This window comes from Physeter macrocephalus, chromosome 6 (genome assembly GCF_002837175.3).
Source record: "Physeter macrocephalus isolate SW-GA chromosome 6, ASM283717v5, whole genome shotgun sequence".
In the NCBI taxonomy this organism is placed as follows: Eukaryota; Metazoa; Chordata; class Mammalia; order Artiodactyla; family Physeteridae; genus Physeter; species Physeter macrocephalus.
Genome location: NC_041219.1, coordinates 32,333,052 through 32,355,318, shown reverse-complemented (window position 1 = coordinate 32,355,318; position 22,267 = coordinate 32,333,052). Strand labels below are relative to the sequence as shown.

Below are 22,267 nucleotides of genomic sequence, written 5' to 3'. Positions count from 1 at the left end.
GCAAGATGGAAGGGCACTCTCTAGGAGAGAGTGAAGACACATCATTAGAGCATTAAACTACACAGAGATGACATTTTTACAGGATTAAGCCAGGAAGCAGCATGGTGTAATAGTTGGTAACATGGCCAGAACTCCCTGAGTTTGATTTTACCTGCCCCGTAGGAGTGTTCTAAGAATTAAATGAGGCAGTATTTGTAAAGCACTTAAAATGGAGCTTGGTACATCATATGTGCTTTATTCATGTATATTAAGTAAAATTTTAAAAGAAGATTGAAGGTGAACCAAGAAGAAAAGCGAGGTTCCTTCAATCCATTAATTGTATCTGAAAATTATTACTTCAGGTATAAACAATAAGCAAAGTGAATCTCCTTTTATTTATTCATTTAATAGATATTTTATGAAATACCGACCACGTGTCAGGCACTGTTCTAGATGTTGAGGATGGTAAGGAAACAGGGCCTACAAGGTCATTCTCCTCATGCAGCTTATTTTAGTGGGGCATGCAAACAAAAATTAGTAAAAATGTGTCCTATCAGGTAATGATTGGTGCTATGGAGAAATATTAAGCAAGGGAATAGACAGAGTGACAAAAAAGTATGAATGCTATTTTAGATGGATAAACTAGGATTCAGACCTGGGCAGTTTTACTGAGGTTCTTAACTATATTGTCTAAACATTATACTTCAAAGCACAATGAGGATACTGAGGGGATAATCCATTTAAGCTGCCTTCAAGGAACTTAGAATTTTCAAAAAGGAACTTTCTTGAGCTTTTATTTTAACCTAATTTAATTCTAGGTTAGCCACCTACTACTTGTGTCACCTTGGACATGTTACTTAAATTCTATAATCTGTTTCCTTATCTGTAAAATGGAGATAATAGTAGAACCTACCACATTAAGTTATTGTGAGTTATAAATTTTCAAATGCATATGAAGTGTCTGTCACTTAGAAGGACTAAGTTAAAATTAGTCATAGCCACTTGTATTTGTTCAATAAGTGCTCACCAATTAACAAAACAATAAACTTGCGGGGTTGCTTTTGCCTGGGGCCAAAAAGCAACAGAAAGGAACTCAATTACTGATATAAGAGTCTGTGACTAAAAATGCCCATTACTACTTTACAACAGTGAGCTTTCCATTCTTTTCATTTCCATTTCTCACAAAGCAGATTATTCAATTTTTAAATAAGAAAAGGACAAAACTTTCAATTCTGATAATCATTCACTAAATTAATCGTTAATATATTTAAGATTATTGTTTAACTCATCAGGAGCTAGAAAAGAAGTTATTTAAAATCATAACTAGGGCCTTCCTATCTAAGAGATTAAATGAATAAGCATAATAGCAAGACTGCTTCCTGTCTGCACCTCTTAGAGGTAATGTAATCAGTCCCCCTTGCTAAATGGAAAGTGGGAAAAGAGTGGAGATGGAGAGTACTTTAAACAGCAAGGGCTTGGTAAATGTAGGTGGCGTAGAATGGAATGGAAGTGAACTGAGAAGCTGAATGTTCAGACCGTGGCAGTGCAGTTCCATGAAATTGCTAAAGACATAGTGATTTCATAAAAAAGCAGAATTAAGTAAATCTACGCAAGAGCTCTAAAACAACATACCCACCATTTTGAAGAGCCATTATCCCCTACCTTTCCTGTACAATTGAATTAAGTTCTATTTTAATAGTTGAATATAATTTGGCTCTATTTCTTACTTTTGATCAATAACACTCAAGTGAGACGTCTCTGTTCAATTTACGTCTGCAAATGCCTTGAGCATCTACTTATGTCTCAGACACAGGACAAGGAGGAAAAATAAAAGATGAAGTTACACAGTATCTGCCTTCAAGGAGATTACCGTCTAACAACAGAAGTCAGCCCAATATTCAAGGGATTTTCATAAAAACAGAGCATGAACAAACTGTAATAGAAGTAAAAATACAAGCTTTGGATGTTAAATGGAAGGGAAGGTCTCTTCTGTTCAGGGAATCAGGAGAAGGTTCCTGGAGGAGGAGACAGATAAATCAAAAAGGCATTTCTATGCACCTTAAAAACTTCTTTGTTGCGTGGGGTTTGCGGATAGCTCATGACGCTCCAAGCAAAACGTGACCCAAAGTATTTGCTTAGCTTGTTCAGGCAGACAGATATGCTACTTTTTCTCCCATTTGTAATAACCACCCTCTGAAATGTAGCTAGTGCCATCAATCCAGCTATGAATTTCATCCATCACTTTGCCCTTCAAGCTGTAATGAGTGAGTCAGATGCTTCAGACTCAAGCAGATGCCTGGAGTCAGCTTCAGCAGAGCGGGCTAAACTAGGACTGAGTTACTATTCTCCCACCCCTAAGCAAAGCAATTTTTCAATACATGGTATTTCTTTGTCGTCATTTTCTTTGTTGGTGGTCACTGCGATTTGAGATTTCCATCTTTTCGGTTCTGACTTGATGCTTGATCTTCTGTCAGGCTACCTAAGAATCCACCTTTCACCTTTAGAAAAATGACTGGCCATTTTCACTCTCTCCCACAGATCTAGCACCTTCTATTTTAGTAAAAAGATGTTCAGCTTGCTTTTTTGTTTGTTTGTTTTGTTTTGTTTTTAGTTAACAGATAACTACTGCTCCTATCAGAGGAAATGAGTACTCAGTAAACTGCCAGATTCCTTCTTTCATGTCTTCAAGAGAAAATACATTTTACCTTTACTTGTTCTGTGAATTCATGGTGGCATAAGTGCTAAATAGATACACTTTAAATGATTTTTAAGGTTATAATTTATGAATCACAGAGTCATAGCAGGTTAAAAGCTTTCTATTCAGTGCATCATCAGTTTTAACCCTCAACTCCTTGTGTATTTGGAGGCCACTGTTTTGTGGGAAAGAATTGTATGTACAGTTTTCTAATACTAATAGGTAAATGTATTATAGAAATTGTTGAATGTGAAATTTTCTCCACAAATGTACAAGAGATTATTGCAGTAAGTGTAGAGAAGATTGATTTCCCTGCCTTTCCCCCGGGGACTCAATTACATCATCATCTACCAACCTTTATGGTGTCCACTTTCAACTGAATACTTTTCTAAGTGCTACTGATGTAAACACGAAGTAACAGTTGACCTTACATCTCAAAGACTGTAGCATTTCTGGTAGGATTGGAGCCAGATAACAGAGAGCTAGGGCAACTCCAGGTGCATAATGTCTGCAGATACCCACATGCCCAGATGATCTTCAGTGAATCTCTGATTCATCCATCCATTCAATCAGATAGTTCATTTTGGCCCTATGCTAGGTTCAGAGATAGGTATGAAAAAATGGATAAGACCTGGTTCCTGCCTCAAGGAGTCCTACCTACTCTTTAGACAGAGATAGATATGTTGAAAACTAAACTACTATGCGAAAAAAAAATGCTCCAAGAGGAGGGAAGAACTAAGTACGGAGGTCAGGGAAAGTTTTCTGGGTAGGTACATGATGCTTGAGTTTAATCTCAAGGAATTAATAAGTATGTTTAGCAAATAGGTCATTAAGGGAATCACTCCAGACAGAGGATGCTGCCTGTGTTCCGGCTAGGTCTACAGACAGTCGGGAGAAATGGATGCCCGTATTCATCCATTCTCTGTCTGTCTCTGTCACTCTGTTTCTCTCTCTGTCTCTCTCTTGCTCACTTTCATACACACACACACACACACACACACACACACACACAAACACACACATATACCCACTCACACAGGCATTCACTTACTTCCCTGTGTATTAACCCCAAGAGAAACTATGGAAAAAACTCCTCCCAAATTTCTCCAATCCACTCAAGTTTTGTTTCTTTTCTGGAACTTGTAAAAACTTTGGCAGTTAATTTTCTTATATTTGGATATATTTCAAATATATACACAGAAAATTGCATATTCCTGGAAGGAAAGAACCTTAGACCCTTTTACATTTTTACAGTACCTAGAATGACGTTACATGTAAATTTTGTGCTTAAAAATTCTTGTTCAATTAAATAAATAATTACTACTAAAACTATTGTTAAGAGCTGATTCTCTACTGGAGATTCACATAAGTCAAGCTGAAAATTCTTAGTTTGATGTCTGAGGTAACTAAAACTTCTGAGCTGACCAAAAACAAACAAACACCACCAGACTATGAAACTGGAAACATTTTCCTAAGAGCCAAGCTATTCTTCCTTCCATCCAATGGTGGTGGAATAGTTCTTAGATTATTCCCTCACTATAGATATAAAAGGGGTTCTCAAGAATTCCAGGCAGGGCTTCAAAATGAGGTTACACTTCTCTGCATATTCTAGACCTTACTGAAATTTTTCCTAATGATTCATTCTGGGTCTCTCAAGTCATATGTGCACCATTAACCAGACCACTTGCTGACTGGCATCTGCCCTTCTCTGCCTCTCTAGCTTATTGTGGTTGATGGCTCCTGTCACCAAAGCTTGAAACGGTGCCACCAGAACTTTCCAAAAGTGCTCTCAGTGCTGTTAATACCCACTGAGTGTACCAAATCTCTACTAATGACTGCCAAAGGCTGCTTCAGAGCTTGCAGGTGCCCAATGAGGCAAAGGTACTAATGTCTGTGCTACTGGCTACAGTGCCCAGTATCTTCCCATCAAGGGCACTTTTGCCACTGCCAACTGACTGTTCTGCCAATGTCACTGCAGCCTGCCAGTGTGGGCACCATCACCAACTGCTGGTGCCCAATGTTCAGGGCACTAATATCTGTGATATGGCACCATCCCTGCTTGCTGATGAAGTTGCTGGTGCCAATTCTGCTGATTCCTTTTGTTCCCAAGTCCCAGAAATGTTTTGTGATATAGATTTTGTATTAAAGCTTCTTCTTCTTAAGCCATGGTCCATGGGAGCTAAGCCAGGGCCCATTAAGAGTGCCAGATCCTGAAATCCATGCATAATCACCCATCTCCTCGAACATGTATCTCTTGTTCTATTAATCAAATACATATGCCTTGGCCACCTTCTTTAAGCAGAAGAGTCTTTTGAGGATGCTGGGTTGCTCATTGAAAACAGACCCATGCAAGACCAGCCCTGCCATATATATTCCACATATATATTCTGTATATCCCCAAGCTTGACAGATGAACACAGTGCTGTTCAAGCTGAGATCCATGCCACACAGATGCAGCCATCAAGCTGACAGATTCCCATTCCACGTCAGAGAACAAGGAACCCTTTATTTTGTGTTTCAGGAAATCATCTGGAATCTGACCATTTCTACCACCTCTCCTCTAGCACCCTGTCCAAGCCACTAGCCCTCTTTCTCCTGAGTTACTTCCAGAGCCTCTGAACAGACCTCTCTGCTCCTACCGTTGCTTCCCTATGCACTATTCTCAACACAGCAGCCAGAGTGATTCTGCTGAAATATAAGCCAAATCATGTCACTGCTCTGTGCAAATTCTTGCACTGGCTCCCTGTTTCCCACAGAATGAAAGCCAAAATCCTTAAAAGGCCTTCAAAGCTTTACCTTATCTGGCCCCTGATTACCTCTCTGACCTGTTCCCCACCTCTCTCTGCCTGCAAAAGCTACTTCAACCCCACTGGTTTCCTTGTTATTCCTTGAATGGACACCAGGCTCACTCCTTCCTGAGAGCCTTTGCTCTACCTATTCCCTCTATTTGGAATCCTCTCCCCCTAGTTGCCAACAAAGCAAATTTGCCCTCTTTAAATCTTTGTTCAAGTCTTGCCTTCTGAATAAGATGTCCCCTAACCACCCTATTGAATACCACATTTTCTTCTGTCCCCACAGAACCTCCAGCACTCCCAATCCTCCTCTTGTACTTTCTCTTGTCACAGCAATTATCACTTTCTGACATAATTTCCCTATTTATTATGCTATTTATTATGTCAGTTATTTTCTGTCTCCCCCGTTAGAATGTAAACTCCACAATGGCTGACACCTTTATATGTTTTATTCACTGATGCATCCAGAACAGTGCCTAGAATATAGTAGACATGCCCTATATATTTGTTGAGTGAATGAGTGAATGAATGAATGAGTAGATGGGTGGATGGATGGATGTACAGATGGATAGATGGATGGGTTGTAGGTCCTCAATTTTGTAACTCCTATACTAATTTTTTGCCACCATTTTTATGATATCTTTTATACTTCCCTACCCAAGCAGAACATAAGTTATTCATTTGTATACTGCTAACTTTGGTTTTATGGTACATTTATCTGTTTGAAGTACTTCAGTGGGTGATGTTATTATGCACATACCTAGAGGCTCTGAGAAAGGGCATGGTTTTTAAATATCAAATAAATAGAATTGGTATTCAGAACATTCATTATCTTCTGAAGACTCAAGTTTGGGAAATTTTTTTTTAGTTGAGACTAATAACTTACAAACAATTTTCCTGACTGATAGTAGCATTTAAAATTTCTGTTATAAGAGCAAGACAGTGTGCTACATAATCAGTGCACTACATAAGCATTGTAGCTACATGAATGTCAGAAAACATGTACTGTCAGAGGTTAAAAAAAAAAGGGATCCTTTGTCTTTTTCTAAATATAGTTCATATCAGTGGTGGAGCTTGAAAATGCGAATGATGGTGAGCATTGTTCAGCACCTTATTCTAGTTGCAATAAATCCACTTCATCTTTAATCTGAGCCCTTGTTTCATAAAAGAGATTTGCAACAAGGAAATAAATCAAAACAAATAGTGATATTTAACAGAGGGCTCTAGGGTCAATATGATCTCAACAAGGATTTTAGAAATGAAAAGATAGCAAAAGCATGTACTTTTATTGAAATTTTAAAAACACACCTTTTACCAAAAGCTTCAGAGAGAAGTACAATAAAATCATTCAACCCCAGTGTTTATATGTGTACTGCGTAGTGGCTCTGTCGGTCCTTTCATCCACATCCCCACAGATCTTACCTGGCAGATAACTGCCAGGTTCTCAGGTGATGCTCCAGAGAGCAGTTACTCTATGTGTGCATAGAAGAAGCCTGATTGGCAGTCTGCTCACACTGTTTGCAAAGCGATAAAGAGATTGTTTTATGGTTGTTACTGTTGTTATGGTCATTTTTTTTCTACCACAGTTTATAGAACTTGTCTGTTTTGGCACCTTCACCCCTTTAACTTGTGGTCAGTCCAGTGCCTTTTATCAAAGGGTTAATCCCTAACCCTGATGGCTAGAGGGTTGACTCGTCTGGCTAGTGCTTCTATTTTGATCAACAATCGACCATACTGTGCTATTGGAAGTTGATCACCATGTGTCTTAAAAACATTTCTTATCTATGCACTATTTGTCCATTACTTCACTTCACAGTCTAAGACTTGTCAAAATAAAGGATACCTCAGGCCCTCTCACGGCTAGACCTTAGTTTATTTCTTTTATTCGCGAAACAGAAATCACAGGGCATTCAAGAGATAGTACCCAGTCCAAAGCTCTTCACTTTCCCTTTATTCCCCCAAAATGTAGTGCCAAGTAATATCCAGGTATCACCTCTTCATGCTCCTGCCCTATTCCTAAAGCTGGGAGTCTTCAATTTTCTAAACACTCAAGGACGCAAAGTCAGCAAGGCTCAGTTGGTGGTGGGAAAAATTAGAGAGGTTACTATTATCTGCAATTTGTAAGTCCATAGTGACACCCAAACATAACTCACTTACCTCTGAGGGTTTAAGTTTCTCCCCATTCTTTTACAGAAGTTGTCTCCATAAGAGAGTCTAATTGCAAACAAAGGGGCTTCAAGCAACAGATTTGTATATGTTACATGTCTCCCTCCCTTGCTGCATATATACAACACAGAGACTTTATCACATTCTGCTTCCTAACAATAGTCACAGTGTATTAATCCTTTCAATTCCACAGAAGGAATATCATTACATGGAGTACCCAGAGTCTCAGACTCCATAAAGGGCATTTTCCCAAAGATCACCTAAAACCCCTCACAAATGAGACAATGTGTACGAAATCCCTTTGGGCTCTTTAAAGTCTCATATGATTGTTAGGTGGTGTCATCAATACTCTTATCCATTTCGTAGACATCTCTCCCAGCAAAGTTACACTGCAATAGCGCTTAAATGGTGATGAATAGACTTTTTCTGGGGCTCCGTGGTCAGTGGATCTGCCTTTCTCTTTCATGTTCAATCAGTCTTTTAAGACCCACTGATGAACAGCACAGAGATGTCTAAGCCCAGGTCTCAGAGCCTGTGGGAGATCTGATCCTCGCGCTACTTGATAGACCTGCGTTTGGACTTGGCAGCACGCTGTCTGCTAGCACTGTTTGTCCTGGTTTTTTCTCAGGGCTGCTGTTAGTCTAGGTCTTGGGTAGCAGCAGGACAGAGCAGAAGAGGCTAGAACAAGGAGCAGAAATAGAGGGACGTACCCGACGATGTCAGCTGTCTGTATTACAGGGAGTCTGAGAGCACACAGTACATCCAGGTAGAAGAGAGAAGCCATGGTCCATTGCAGCTTCATAGGCAAGTTTAAGTACCTGAGCCTGGCACATAGAGGCTGTTGTACCAGTACGTTTACAAAAAATGGCAGGCAGGTTTGTGTGTATCCGGGGAGCAGCATGCCACGCGGAAGGCTGCCCTTGCCCACATGAGGACCTTTACCAGTATTTCACATACAAGAATCCAGCTCTCACCAAGTCCAAGCCAGGTAGCTTCTGTTAACACAGGAATTATTAACCCCAAAGTTATCTCTAACTATGCCTCTTAGGCTATAATTTCTAAGAGAGGCAAGCAAAAATCGCCAGAGCAAAAGGCAAGCCCTCTACCCCACCCCGATCTCCACTGCACTCTTGGACTCTTAACTCCTTTGTGTGTCTGACCTTCCTCAGCCCTGAATCCTCATTTGTCTCTCCTTTCCATGCCTTTTCCTTGTAATTTCTAAAAACTCCCTCTCCCTCCTTCTCTTCTCATACAGACTCCTCAGCAGAATCATTTAGATTGCACTTTCTAAGTTCTCATCTCTAACTCACACCTCAACCCAGCACAGACTAGCTTCTGGGTTCTTCTTAGTAAGGTGCGGAGACCTATCTGCCAGGCGCCATGAGCGCTTCTCCCTCCTCTCCTCAGCAGACCTCTGCAGATTCCAGCACTGCTGCCTACAGCCTCCTTGCAACATTTTTTCCCGCACTTCTCTTGTTGTCTTGACTATCCCCTTTTTCGTCCCCTGAATATAATTCTTATCCTTCACTTTGAAAGCATTGATTCTCCCTCAGGCCACTTCTCTTCTCATACTATCAATACGTACCCTCTTCAGTCCCATCCATGTAGGATTTCACCTCCCCCATATGATAAAAATAACTAAGATTTATCAAGTGCTTCTTTGTGCTGAGCACTGGGCTAAACTCTACTTGCATTATTTCACTGAATGCCTATGACAACCCTCGGAGGTAGACATTCCTTCTGTCTCTCACATTACTAATCAGAAAATGGATGCGTAGGAAGGTTGAGTAGTTTACTCAAGGTCATACAGCTAATGAGTGGAAGAGCCAAGATTCCCACTGCTGCTGCCCAAGGTTATATGTCCCCTCAGTCTTCTCCCCCAAATTTAACGTGCTATTCCCCAACATCTTTAATTTCTCAGGTCTCAACATTATTTGTGTATTTCCTTCTATTTTCTTTTCTTTCTCAGCTGGTAATACCACCATGTACCCAGGTGTCAAAGCTAGACCCTTGAGGTTTTCTACATTTCCCCCTCTTATCCCTTGCATAGTTGTCACAAAGGGATGGTGGCATGATTGACAGAAAGATACCAACAAAGGCAGTTAAAAGAAATGAAGTTTCTTTTAATGGCAACAGATATGAAAACTCATGGCTTCACAAAACAAAAGACAATGCAACATACTGTCAAATGGAAATACAGGCTTCCTTTAAATGTTCTATGTGAAGTTGCCTTATTTAATTTTTAATTCTGTTTTTATTAAAGGCTAAGCCACTAAAATAGAGACTTCCTAGTGGTTTAAAGAACAGAATGCTTATTTCTCCCACGTAATAGTCTGACAGTGAGCAGTCCGGGTTTACAAGTTGACTCTGTGCTATGCAACTGTGGAAGGACCCAGGACCTTCCATCTGTTGCTCTGTCATCCTCTAAAGTATGGTCCACAGACTGACAGCATCAGCATCGCCAGGAAGCTTGTCAGAAGTGCAGAATCTCAGAGTCTCCCTTCAACCTATTGAATTAGAATCTGCAGGTTAAGATCTCCCACATGATTCTTACGTACATTAAGGTTTGAGAAGCATTTCCCAAACTCTAGAGTATTGTTTTGCCCATGTGGACGAAGCTGGGCTGCAGACACGGATGTTTCAGCTCAAGAGTAGGTTAAAAAAAAAAGCAACTCTAGAGCAAAGAACCTTTTAGGTTAAAGATGACCTGGAAGTTACATGCAGCACTTTCATTGGCATCCCATAGGCTTAAATGTATTCTCATGGAAGCAACCAGAAGAGAAGCTAGTGTATCTCGAATCTAGTTAGGCAGACACGAGCTCAATTGAAGCCCCATTACTATGGAAGAAGAGAGAACAGTTTTGGGTGAACAACAATGGGTCTCTGTCTCAATTGTGTAACACTTTCAGATATAAAAATATCTGCCAAATTTGTTATTGACTTTTTTGAGTTCCTTATTCTCTTGATCTAATTACCATGCCACTATCGTAATGCTGCCTTCATAACTTGTTGCATTGAGAACTGTTTTTAAAATTTAATCCCAAATCTATTATAATGTAATTTCATTTTTTCTTCTTTTGTTTCCTTTTACTATCTTTATTGCCTTCCTCTTGCTATACCTTTCATTTTGTGGCTCTTTCACTTTATAAGGTATTATCTTTGTCTCAGCAGATAAAGCTGGTTTCAGGCAGAGAGAATGACAGGCAATATATATATATATATATCCATACATATACAACAAACCCAGAATATTTCAATAAAACTAACAAATTAAAAGAAAATAAAACTGTAGTGATCATGTAATCTTACAAAAATCTTCTAGGTCAGTGGTTTTCAAATATTTCTTTTTAAATTAGAGAAAGCTTTCCTCCCTCTTCTTACCTGTGTAAAAGACTTAAAATATGAGCTATTCAACTGAAGTAGACCAGGCAGTTTCAGAACCTGGACTGTTCACCTGTCTTATAATTGGCCCCCTTGAAGCCCCAGGACACCACAGAGCACTGTCCTAGGGTCAGTGATCTCTGCCTGCTGTGTAGCCTGTGATGTTAACAGTGTGCCCTCTCTGAGGCCAGGTTTGCTTTAAGAGGCTCCTGGAGGAAAGTCAATGCACATTTGGGCAGAATAACAAGACATCAAGAGCAACAAGGAAGATCTTTGGTAAAATGTGCCAATATATCCTCATTTTTCCAGAGACTGAAGCTTTCTTCACTGCTACCTCTGATTTCTATCCCAACTTAGGTTTTCCCCAGACTTTGGGATCCAACTAGTTGAATCGTGTTGCCTTGCTGTGAACCTCTGTGGCAATGCCTGCTGCCTGCCCACCACTCTGCCTCTCAGATTGCAGACTGTGCCTGACTCCCATTCATGCTCAGCAGTATGGCGGGCCCGGCAGCCCCTGGAGCTGTCTCTGTCTAGCCTTGTCCTGCCAGATGTGCCTGCTGGAAAAAAGAGTTTAAACGCTGCTCATTTGAGAAAGCAGTCACTGTGCTCCGTGTGGGTACACCCAAGGAAAGAAGTGTGGGTGTCATCTGCCTTTAACCTAAATGTCCTATCTTGTCCTGTCATCTTTTTCTTTGCCTTGGGCTTCTTTTCTCTTTACTGGATAAATAAATCTGACCCTAATTTGATTTTAATATACAAATTATAGAATTGTAAGACTTAGGAACTAAAAAGGAACTTTGAGATCATTGATCTAGCACCCTTATTTTATAGATGAGAACACTGAAGCTTAGAGATGTGAAGTAACTTGCCCATAGTTACACAGCTAGTTAATAGTAGAGTCAAGACTGCCAGGCTACAGAAACAAAGCCCAGTGCATTTTGTGATACAGCACACTATCTGGAATTGGTCCTTGGTATTTAATAGTTTTAAATAGTTGTAAACATTACTGTTAGACCATAAAAAGAGCCCTCATTTTCATAATATGTAGTAAAAAGTACAAATCTCCCCCACAAATGGATGCCATACCACTAAAATTAGTCATTTTATCTTCATGTGTTCATTAAACCACTTAATTTAATAAACATTTAGCAAATGCCTGCCATATGTGAGATGCTCTGCTGGGCATGTGAGAGACTACAAAAGTGGCTAAGACCTTGTTTCATCACAAAGAGGTTGACAGTCTAAAGAAGAAAACAGACATTCACCTCTCTAACTATAATAGAAATCAGACTTTAATAGAGCTATAGTAGAATTTTATGCAAATTACTCCAGAAACCTAGTAGAAGGTATGATTAGTTTTGACTTGGGAGTAAGGGTAGCTTTGGAGAAGGCGTCACAAAAGAGATGGCATTTGAACAGGACCTTTTAAGAATGGAAAGAATTTCAACAGAGAACAGGGGGAAAATAGCATCCCTGGCAGAGAGAATAGCATGAGCAAAAGTATGGAAGTTTACTAGAAATACAGTGGATTATGCCCCAACAATCATACTCATAAAATAAAGAATTACTTAGTTTAGGATTAGTGAGAATGCAGTACATAGATGTTTACTAGATGACAGTCACATAACTTGGGTAGGATGTTGATGTTAACTTAGCTTCCCTAGTCTTTTTCAGTCTCATGTAGATGCATTTGCTGGTGGATTCATAAAGAGTTTGGAATATTTTATGTGTCAACTTGGTTAGGCCACAGTACCCAGATATTTGGTCAAACACCAGTCTAGACATCACTGTGAAGGTATTTTTTTAGATGAAATTAACATTTCAATCAGTTAGACTTTGAGTAAAGCAGATTACCCTTCATAATGTGGATGGACTTATCCAATCAGAGAAAAAGACTGAGGTCCTCCAAAGAAGACAAAGGAATTCTGCCTCCAGACTGCCTTCAGGTTTGAGCTGCAACATCAGTTCTTCCCTGAGTCTCCAGCCTGCCCTGCACATTTCACACTTGCCAGGTTTGGGGGCTTCTGCATGTGTATATACACAGCCTATTGATTCTGTTTCTCTGGAGAACACAGACTAATGCAAATACCAAGGGTTTTGAAATAAAAGAGTGACTCTATTAGTCAGTTTTCCCCTATATGTCAAAATATCAGGGGTTTATAGGAACAAAATATATGTATATATATATATATTTATTTTCCTTACTCATGAGTCCACGGGTCAGCTGTGGTTCAGCTAACTTCAGCTGGACTCACCTGAGCTCCAGCAAGCTGGGGTAGACTCCAAGCTTCGGGCTAGATTTAGGTTTGCTCCACAAGTCTTCATCTTTCTCCTAGGACCAGCAGTTATGCAACTAGTCAGCAATTGTTTTTCTTGTAATAGAGCATAGGACTCAAAAGGATGAGTAGATCACAGGAGTGCAGAGGCCTCATCTATAAACCACCACACTGATACTTCTGCCTGTTCCACTGGCCAAACAAGTACATGACCAACATCAATGGGATGGAGAAGTAACTCCATCCACATCAGGGTTCAATATAGATCCCTCAGCAAAGGGCACAGAGGCATAATTCTAATCCAGGAAGAGAGCGAAGAATTGAGACCAACAATTCAATCGACTTGAGGGACCTTGTTAGATATATTTCTGAAAAATAACTGTCAGCTGTGGGAAGGGGGAGTATAAAGATGCTAGCAGTCATAAACTCTTTCTAAAACAAAGTAGAAAAGACAAGGAGTGAGGGAAGTTGGGAGGGGTGAGAGAGGAAAGAAGAGTTTTGATTGGAAGTTGAAAAGAGTAGCAGCCAAAGGACTCAACGTTATACAGTTTCAAAATAAGCATGGGCCTAATTTAGGGCACTGGGGAGGGAAGGGAACTAAGAGTTACTGAAGACATATGTATTCAAAACACCACACTAGTTCACACACCCTATGTCATATGATCCTTACAATACTGCAATAATATCTACTACAGTAGATATTATTGTCAGATTCCAAAGTCCATTTTGGAAGAAAGGAACTGAATTGAGAGACATTTTGGAAATCAAATATATAAGACTTGTTGGCCTAATTAGATATGATGGTAAAACAGAATGGGGAAAGCTAGACGACTCCTAAGCATCTAGGTGGGCAATAGTCTGATGCTTCCCCATTAACTTAGTTGGGAAACACAAAAGGAGGGCCAGTTTGTGAGCTGAAGGAGATACATTTTTGGCTTGTGTTGGTGATACTATAGGACATCTATGTGAGATATTTTACAGATGGTTGGAAATTTGTATCTTAGAGCTCAAGAAGCCAATCCTGGAGAAACACTCCAGAAATAAAGGCAAAAAGCATGGAAAATGATATTAGCAAAGAAATGAATGTGTCTTGCACACACAGTTCATGTTCATGGAATGGCTAGCAAATTAACACACTGTTTAGACATACTCATGTGTCTAATCATATGTATTAGTTTACATATAGCAAGTAGTGTGAAATTAGGTTGAAAAGATAAGTTTGTACCTGATCTCAGTTGTCCTAGGATGCTGGAATAGGACATTTGGGCTTTTATCAAGAAAGAACCACTGGTGGTAGGGAGGGAGATGCAAGAGGGAAGAGATATGGGAACATATGTATATGTATAACTGATTCACTTTGTTGTAAAGCAGAAACTAACACACCATTGTGAAGCAATTATACTCCAATAAAGATGTTAAAAAAAAAAAAAAAAAAGAAAGAAAGAACCACTATAGGTTTTTGTGCAAGTGTTGACTTAAAGAGCCTGGCTTTTTGGAAGACTGATGTAGCATCATGGTATAAGCTGGACCAAAGGTAGGAGGCCAAGTGGAAGGCTATTGCATTAGTTTTTATAAGCACCAACAAGAACCTAAACAGAGTAGTGGCAGGAAGAATAGAAATGAAGGAACAGATGGAAGAATTGCTTTGAAGGAAATTGCTGTGCAGCACAGTAACCATTCTGCATACCGTTAAATACGTGTCAAGTTAGTTTTGTAACTTCACTTGGCGCTAATGGTTTCCTGTCTTCAGGTATGCAGAGCCTTCATAATTTATTGTTCATCTGTTCACATATTTTTTCAATAAGGGTTATAATTTCTGTGAGGGAGAGACTATAACTTGTTTTGTTCTCTACTATTCCACAACATTTATCAGAAGGGGCGCTGGCTAAATGTTTAACAAATGAGCAGCTGGATGAATGCTGCCCCTGCACACGTCAGTGTGTGTCCATTCCTAGGTTCTCTTCATACTTGCTCTCTGCCCTGCCCCTGTCTCTCATCTTTCCACCAAATATGTCCCTCCCTCTCACCTCCTTAAGGTTGGTCCGGGAGAACTTGCCTCACAGGAGGAACCAGATTTCTGAGCAGTCTGCAGAAACTGATGTGACATTTTTTTTCCAATCCTGCCTTCAGCCAAGCTCAATTGATTCTCTCGTTACTATTTTTAATGTTATCTCAGACATAGCCAGTAGCTTTCCAGTTACGTAAAATATTGAAAATTCAGTTCCTATCCATTTAAGTCTCCAGTTTTCTTTTCTCCCCCGACCCCTACCCCATTTTAGGCTTCCCCCAAGGGACTGGTGCCTCTCTCTTTTCTGATTCTAAATTCCCTAGTGCTAGAGAAGGAGAGACTGGGGGGAAGGCATACTTCCTTATACTTGACTGGGTTTGGTTTGCAGAGCTCTGGTGAGTTTCCCATCATTGTTCTTTGGCTAACGCTGATCATCAACAACCTCTGTGTGGCAGGTGGCCACTGGCTGCTCTCTCAAAGGAATGGAGTGTGAATGCTTGGGGTGACCTATGGGGACCCTACTGCACAGTTCTCTGGTATGGGACATCTGACTCTGCCCCAGCTTGATTCATCAAGATTCTCTAAGCTCGTCCCCAGTATCCACTGCTGGGGTGATCAGCTTCTTGGATGGCTAACAGCAAGACCTCCCTGCCAGGCTATGAATTTCAAAGCTAACGAGTCTCTCTTCCTTCCTTCTTCCCCTCTCTCCAGTTATTTCCTTGTGTCAACTGGGACAGCCAGGGAGTTTCCTAAGGCTGGGGTGATTATTCAAGGTAGCAGAGTTGGTTCAACCACCTCTTAGTAAGTCCTGGAGAATGCCCCTGGCCCCAATATTTTTCTAATTCTCTGTAGAATATGAAAGTATTTGATACCTTTGAGCCTCTGCTTTGGGTCCTAGTTGCCAATTTTACACATATATATAGTATCCGGTTATTTGTAACTGCTGCTAAAACTTCATTTTGCAACTCCTGAGGTGTCATTTACATTTGTAACTACTGTATAATAAACACCGAGTTAAGTGTTATGTGAACAAACATTTAATAAGTAGCTAAAATGAGTCAGTCAATGTAAAAATGAAATACAAAAGTCTGATGTAGTTCAGACCCCAATGCAAAATAATCAAGTACATGGCAATATTAAAACAGAGGACATTTCAACCTCAAAATGGAAAATGGATTGGAGAGTGGAGCAATAGGAAAGAGAAAAGGAGAAAAGGGAACTTAAAAATAAAGGAGTGGGGCTTCCTTGGTGGCGCAGTGGTTGAGAGTCCGCCTGCCGATGCAGGGGACACGGGTTCGTGCCCCGGTCCGGGAGGATCCCACATGCCGGGGAGCGGCTGAGCCCGTGAGCCATGGCCGCTGAGCCTGCGCGTCCGGAGCCTGTGCTCCGCAACGGGAGAGGCCACAACAGTGAGAGGCCCGCGTACCGCAAAATAAAAAAAAAATAAAAAATTTTAAAAATGAAGGAGTAAATACCATCCCAGAAGAAGAAAAGAGAGAAAAAAAAAAAGGTAGAAGAGATACTTGAAAATATAATTGCCTTGACCTTTGATTGATCATGGTTAGGAAAAAAAAAAAAACAGCTACAGATGACATTTTGGGGACATTTGGGGAATGTTAATATGGACTATATATTAGGTAACGTAATTTTATCAATGTTAGATTTATTGAGGGTGATGATACTGTGACTGTGTAGGAGAATGTCCTTGTTCATGGGAGATGCTCCCGGAGTATCAGGGCATGAAGTTTCATGATGTCCACAAATGGTTCAGGAGAAATGTCTTTCCAATGGTTCACCTAAAATTGAAAAAATAAGTGTTGTGTGCATGTGAATGAGTGAGTGCGTATAGAGTGAAAGGCAAAAGCCAAATGTAGTAACATTTGGTGAATCGAGATCCCGGGTATTCTGGAAGACATGGCAATGTACCACCTGTAACTCCCTTCAAGGAAGGACTTGCCCAGCATCAGGGAGAGTGGTCAGCAGACAGCCTCCAGCAGTCAGCATCTTCAGGGTCTGCCTCCACGGCAGAGAGCCCTCACCAGAGCACGCTACTCCCAGGCAGCAACATCCAGTGACAGAAAGGCAGATCACAAAGGCCCGTTCATATCTGCCCTGCCCGGGACACTCTACTAGCCTAAACTGTGCCAGAGCTCCCCAAAGGGTTCACAGAGGTGCCATCAAGCCCCATCACAGTTCGGCCCCTCTTCTGCCCAGCCCTGCTTCCTCATCCCTCCTTCCGCAGATGTTGATCCCTAATAAACACTTTACACCCCCCTCCAAAAAAAAGGAGTAAGGAGAATCTCAAAAATGAGAACACTGCATAGTGGCAGAAAGCCTAACATGTTTGAGATCAAAATCTGAATCCCTGATGCCCAGACTAATCTTTTCTCTGCTCACAAATCAGAATCATATAGATTTCCGTTAATATTTATCTCCTTGAATCTGAAGGAAGAGGAAAATCTATGTTGTATTTTGCCCAGTTTTGCTGTTCCCATCATGAATTTCACTGAAGGATCACATCAAGTTGATGAGGTGCCAGCTGTCTTTAATAACTGAAGTATTAGATGTTATGGGATGACATGCAAAGCAGCACAAGTCTTAGAAGTGAGTTACTTCAAAAACCAAGAACTGCAAATTCAACTAAAATTTCAAATAAAAACCAAGACTAGAATAATCCATACAAAATTTTAATGCCAGAAGTTTCTCTTGCTTAAATTACTTTCACACTCCAATTTAAACTCAGAAACATTATGTTGCTGTCACACTTCTTTGTTCTCCTAAAGTAAAAAAATAAATCTTTATATAGCTGACAAAAAATAGGAATCTGTCTGCCAGCGAGTTCTCTATTCTTGTCTAACATACTGTAGAGTCTATGTAGAACACATGGTCCTTAAACACCCAAAAGCCTCTTCTTTACTGGCTTACCACAGCAGTATGTTTCTCCAGCATGTTTGCACTACCTACAGTACATGTCTTGCATAAGCATGAATTCCTTTGGATGTGTAAGTCATGCAGTATTTTCACATGCTTTGATGTTGTGCATATGAGAATTATCATCTACATTTTGGGAGTGCAGTTCCCTGTGCCTTCAGCACTGAATTTAAAACTGCTCGACTGACATCATTTTAGATTCCGTCCAACAGAATGCCAATAATGTCTGCAACAGAAGTTTGACATATTTAGTTCTCTCAAATATGGAGCTGATTTAGCAGCTAAATTGGAAATTTCTGGGTGCATTTTTGCAAACTGATTCAGCGTGAAATTAATAATTTAGAATTGTGCATAAAGTATTTCTGGTTTACTTATTTCCTTATCCAGAAAGATCTGTTGCTTCATATCAGACAAATTTCCAAGATGCATTCCGCTGTTGGAACACAAAGTAAACAGCTTAAATTAATCCTAACGTGATTTTCTAATTACAGATGAGACCCATTGGCCATGATGGCTACCATCCCACATCTGTTGCTGAGTGGCTGGATTCCATTGAACTAGGTGACTACACCAAAGCCTTTCTGATTAATGGCTATACATCGATGGACCTGTTGAAAAAAATCTGGGAGGTTGAACTTATTAATGTAAGTTGGTCTCTTAAAGACACCTTAACGATTCAACATTTAATAATTCCTACCATAGGTGGGTAATTTTTTCTTTCTTTGTGACTCTTCGGACATCCAACAAGGATTTACAGGTATGCCTTCTGTTTTGAATATATGTCTCCCCGATTCTAGTCAAGCTCCACAATCATTGTCTTTTGAAGTTTCGGTATGGGAACTAAGCGGACTCTCAGGGTGTTTTACATTATTTCAGAAAAACTTCCAAGCAGTTTCGGGCTTTCCGTTTTAGGAAATTTTGTCACTTTAGGATATGAACATGATAACAAATGGGCTCCCATTCTATTCTTTGCTCTTATTCATTTTTAAAGATTAAAGTCATCATTTTTAGTTTTTTATCTCTGTTATGTTTCCTTGTCTCTATTCCTTAACTGCATATATAAACCCCAAACTTGAAGGGACTTTTTTCTTATTTTATAAGCTGCTGTAATATCAACATTTTATTTTCCAGGGCTTATACCTAATCTTAAATTGTTTGTTTTATTCATACACTTGGCATAGATTTTTCTATAAAAACTGGCCAATATATGTTGCCATGTATTCGAGCCCAAAGAGATCAACCAAATCTGTTTAACTGCTTTTTTTCTTTACAAATTTATTTATTAATTTTTTTTTATTTTTGGCTGTGTTGGGTCCCCGTTGCTGTGTGTGGGCTCTCTCCAGCTGCAGCGAGCGGGGCCCAGTCCTCACTGCGGCGCACGGGCCTCTCACTGCGGTGGCCTCTCCCGTTGCGGAGCACAGGGTCTAGGCACACGGGCTTCAGTAGTTGTGGCTCGCAGGCTCAGTAGTTGTGGCTTGCCGGCTCTAGAGCACAGGCTCAGTAGTTGTGGCACACGGGCCCAGTTGCCCCAAGGCATGTGGGATCTTCCCGGACCAGGGCCCAAACCCGTGTCCCCTGCATTGGCAGGCGGATTCTTAACCCCTGCGCCACCAGGGAAGCCCTGTTTAACTGATTTTGATACTGATCATTTTCTCATTTTATTTTTACTGCTCTTTTATTTCTAATGGCATAAAGGAATGAAAGAGATGAAAAGATAGCATAATTATCATGCCTTCATATTTTATTTGGTATCATGAACATCTCGTTTCAAAAGTGAGAAATCATTTAATCTTTCAGAGAATTTCTTAGACTTAAGTTTTATATTCTAGTAACTGAACAAAAAGCATTCATAAACTGCAAGACAAAGCAAATACATTTCTGCTGGTTCAAAAGCACTCTGTTCTAGTCTTTATGACATTTTCTCTCCAAAAGTCGGGTCTCTATGTACTGAATGTCATTAATTATTTTAAATTATGGTTAATTAGTAGTAACTAATTATTCTTTGCTTTAAAAGTCTGTCTTAAAAATAATATCTTTTCTGGAACATCTATAAAAACTTTAATCTAAAAATCACTTAAAATGGACAAATTCTTGGCTTCTTCTTCTAATTTGCCATCAGCTACGCTTAGCTTTCTGTTCTTATCCTTTCACAAAAGCTTTCATTATTTCAGAAGGAACTCACTATCTCACGAAAAGCCTCTGAGTAATTTTGTTGTTAGTCTGAGTGGAAGCAACTGAAACTGTATTGCTTTTTAGTTGCATCAAGGAGATTTTAGTTTTCCACTGAGAACTCGACACTCATTTTATGGCTACTCTTAGCCATTTATTAAAGGGGGATCTTCCACAGATCAAACAAACATGCTTCCAACTAAGTTGCTTTCTAGTCAATGATAAATATCTCTATGTAACAGCTGAATAATATCTCTCCCCACTGAAGAATGAACACTTTGGATAGATAGCACATGAGTCACTCACTTAACTAGCATTACCAGTAATCCCTCATTGAAAAGAACAGATTCCAATAGAACTATATTATAAAATGTTTTCATTGAAGCAAAGATCATTAAAACAAGACTATCTGTCTCTCAAAATTCAAGTACTGAGGCTAACATTTAAGGTGTGGGCTTGGACCCACACTTTTCCCCAGTGCTATGTGTAGCAGCAGCCTAGAGATCCCCGTTCAGTCACTGTGGTCAGGCCTTGTGGATGACTGCAGTGACTGCAGGGCAGTGATGCCGTAAGGCCCCATGTTTAATGCCAAAGCTCAGGGCATTAAATCACTACCCACAGGGCTAACCAGCCTTGAGCTGGGACAGAGCAATGGCCTTTTCCACCCATACTAACTCTTTTTTGTTTGTTTGTTTTTCAGTTCTAGAATTCCATTTGGTTCTTTTTTTGTTAACATCTTTATTGGAGTATAATTGCTTTACAATGTGTTAGTTTCTGCTGTATAACAAAGTGAATCAGCTATATGTATACATATATCCCCATATCCCCTCCCTCTTGCATCTCCCTCCCAGTTATATGTAGTGAGGTGGATGGACCTAGAGTCTGTCCACCCATACTAACTCTTTTTTTTCTTTTTTTGGCTGCGTTGGGTCTTTGTTGCTGTATGCAGGCTTTCTCTAGTTGCGGCGAGCAGGGGCTGCTCTTCGTTGCGGTGCGCGGGCTTCTCATTGCAGTGGCTTCTCTTGTTGCGGAGCATGGGCTCTAGGCGTGCGGGCTTCAGTAATTGTGGTGCACGGGCTCAGTAGTTGTGGCTCGTGAGCTCTAGAGCACAGGCTCAGTAGTTGTGGCACAAGGGCTTAGTTGCTTCGTGGCATGTGGGAATCTTCCCGGACCAGGGCTCGAACCCGTATCCCCTGCATTGGCAGGCAGGTTCTTAACCACTGCACCACCAAGGAAGCCCCACCCTTACTAACTCTTGAAGGTACTTTTGCTATAATACAATCTGACTTCAATCTGGAGAGAAGTACCTGTCACAAGCATTATATCAGAATCAGAAAACATAGTCATCGTGTTTTAGACCTTGAGGCCAAATTCCTTGGGCCTGGAGTACATCTGTATCTAATACCAACCCAGTATATTTTCCTTAAAGTGAACTGATGGAATTTAAAGTTTGTGATGAATTTATGGGCAAGTTCACACTCTTGAGGAGGCTTTGCAAGTCATTTAACTCCATAAATATACTTATTATGGACGAACTATCTGTACCTTTAGACTTGCAGAGAACAAGATTTTTATGCCCTTTAGATCTGCTACAGAGCAGTTCATTTGATGGTTTAGGGCTGTTGGGTTTTAAAATGAGAGATAGGCAGCATGTATACCTCCTGGCTGATGATGCTTTCGACTGGTCTCAAATTCAAGACTTCGGGGGCTTCCCTGCTGGCGCAGTGGTTGCGCGTCCGCCTGCCGATGCAGGGGAACCGGGTTCGCGCCCCGGTATGGGAAGATCCCACATGCCGCGGAGCGGCTGGGCCCGTGAGCCATGGCCGCTGGGCCTGCGCGTCCGGAGCCTGTGCTCCGCGACGGGAGAGGC

The 22,267-nt window shown here is 40.5% G+C and overlaps 1 protein-coding gene across 18 annotated transcripts in view; it reads left to right on the top strand.

Annotated features, from left to right (window-relative positions):
• The window catches only part of ANKS1B (ankyrin repeat and sterile alpha motif domain containing 1B), a 1,202,038-nt gene that overhangs the window by 850,044 nt on the left and 329,727 nt on the right, over positions 1-22,267 (top strand). For all 18 annotated transcript variants that reach the window (XM_024127227.1, XM_024127226.1, XM_024127225.1 and 15 more), the window contains one exon: positions 18,720-18,872. In XM_024127227.1, the coding sequence (XP_023982995.1) occupies positions 18,720-18,872 (153 nt within the window). The remainder of the gene's footprint in view (positions 1-18,719; positions 18,873-22,267) is intronic.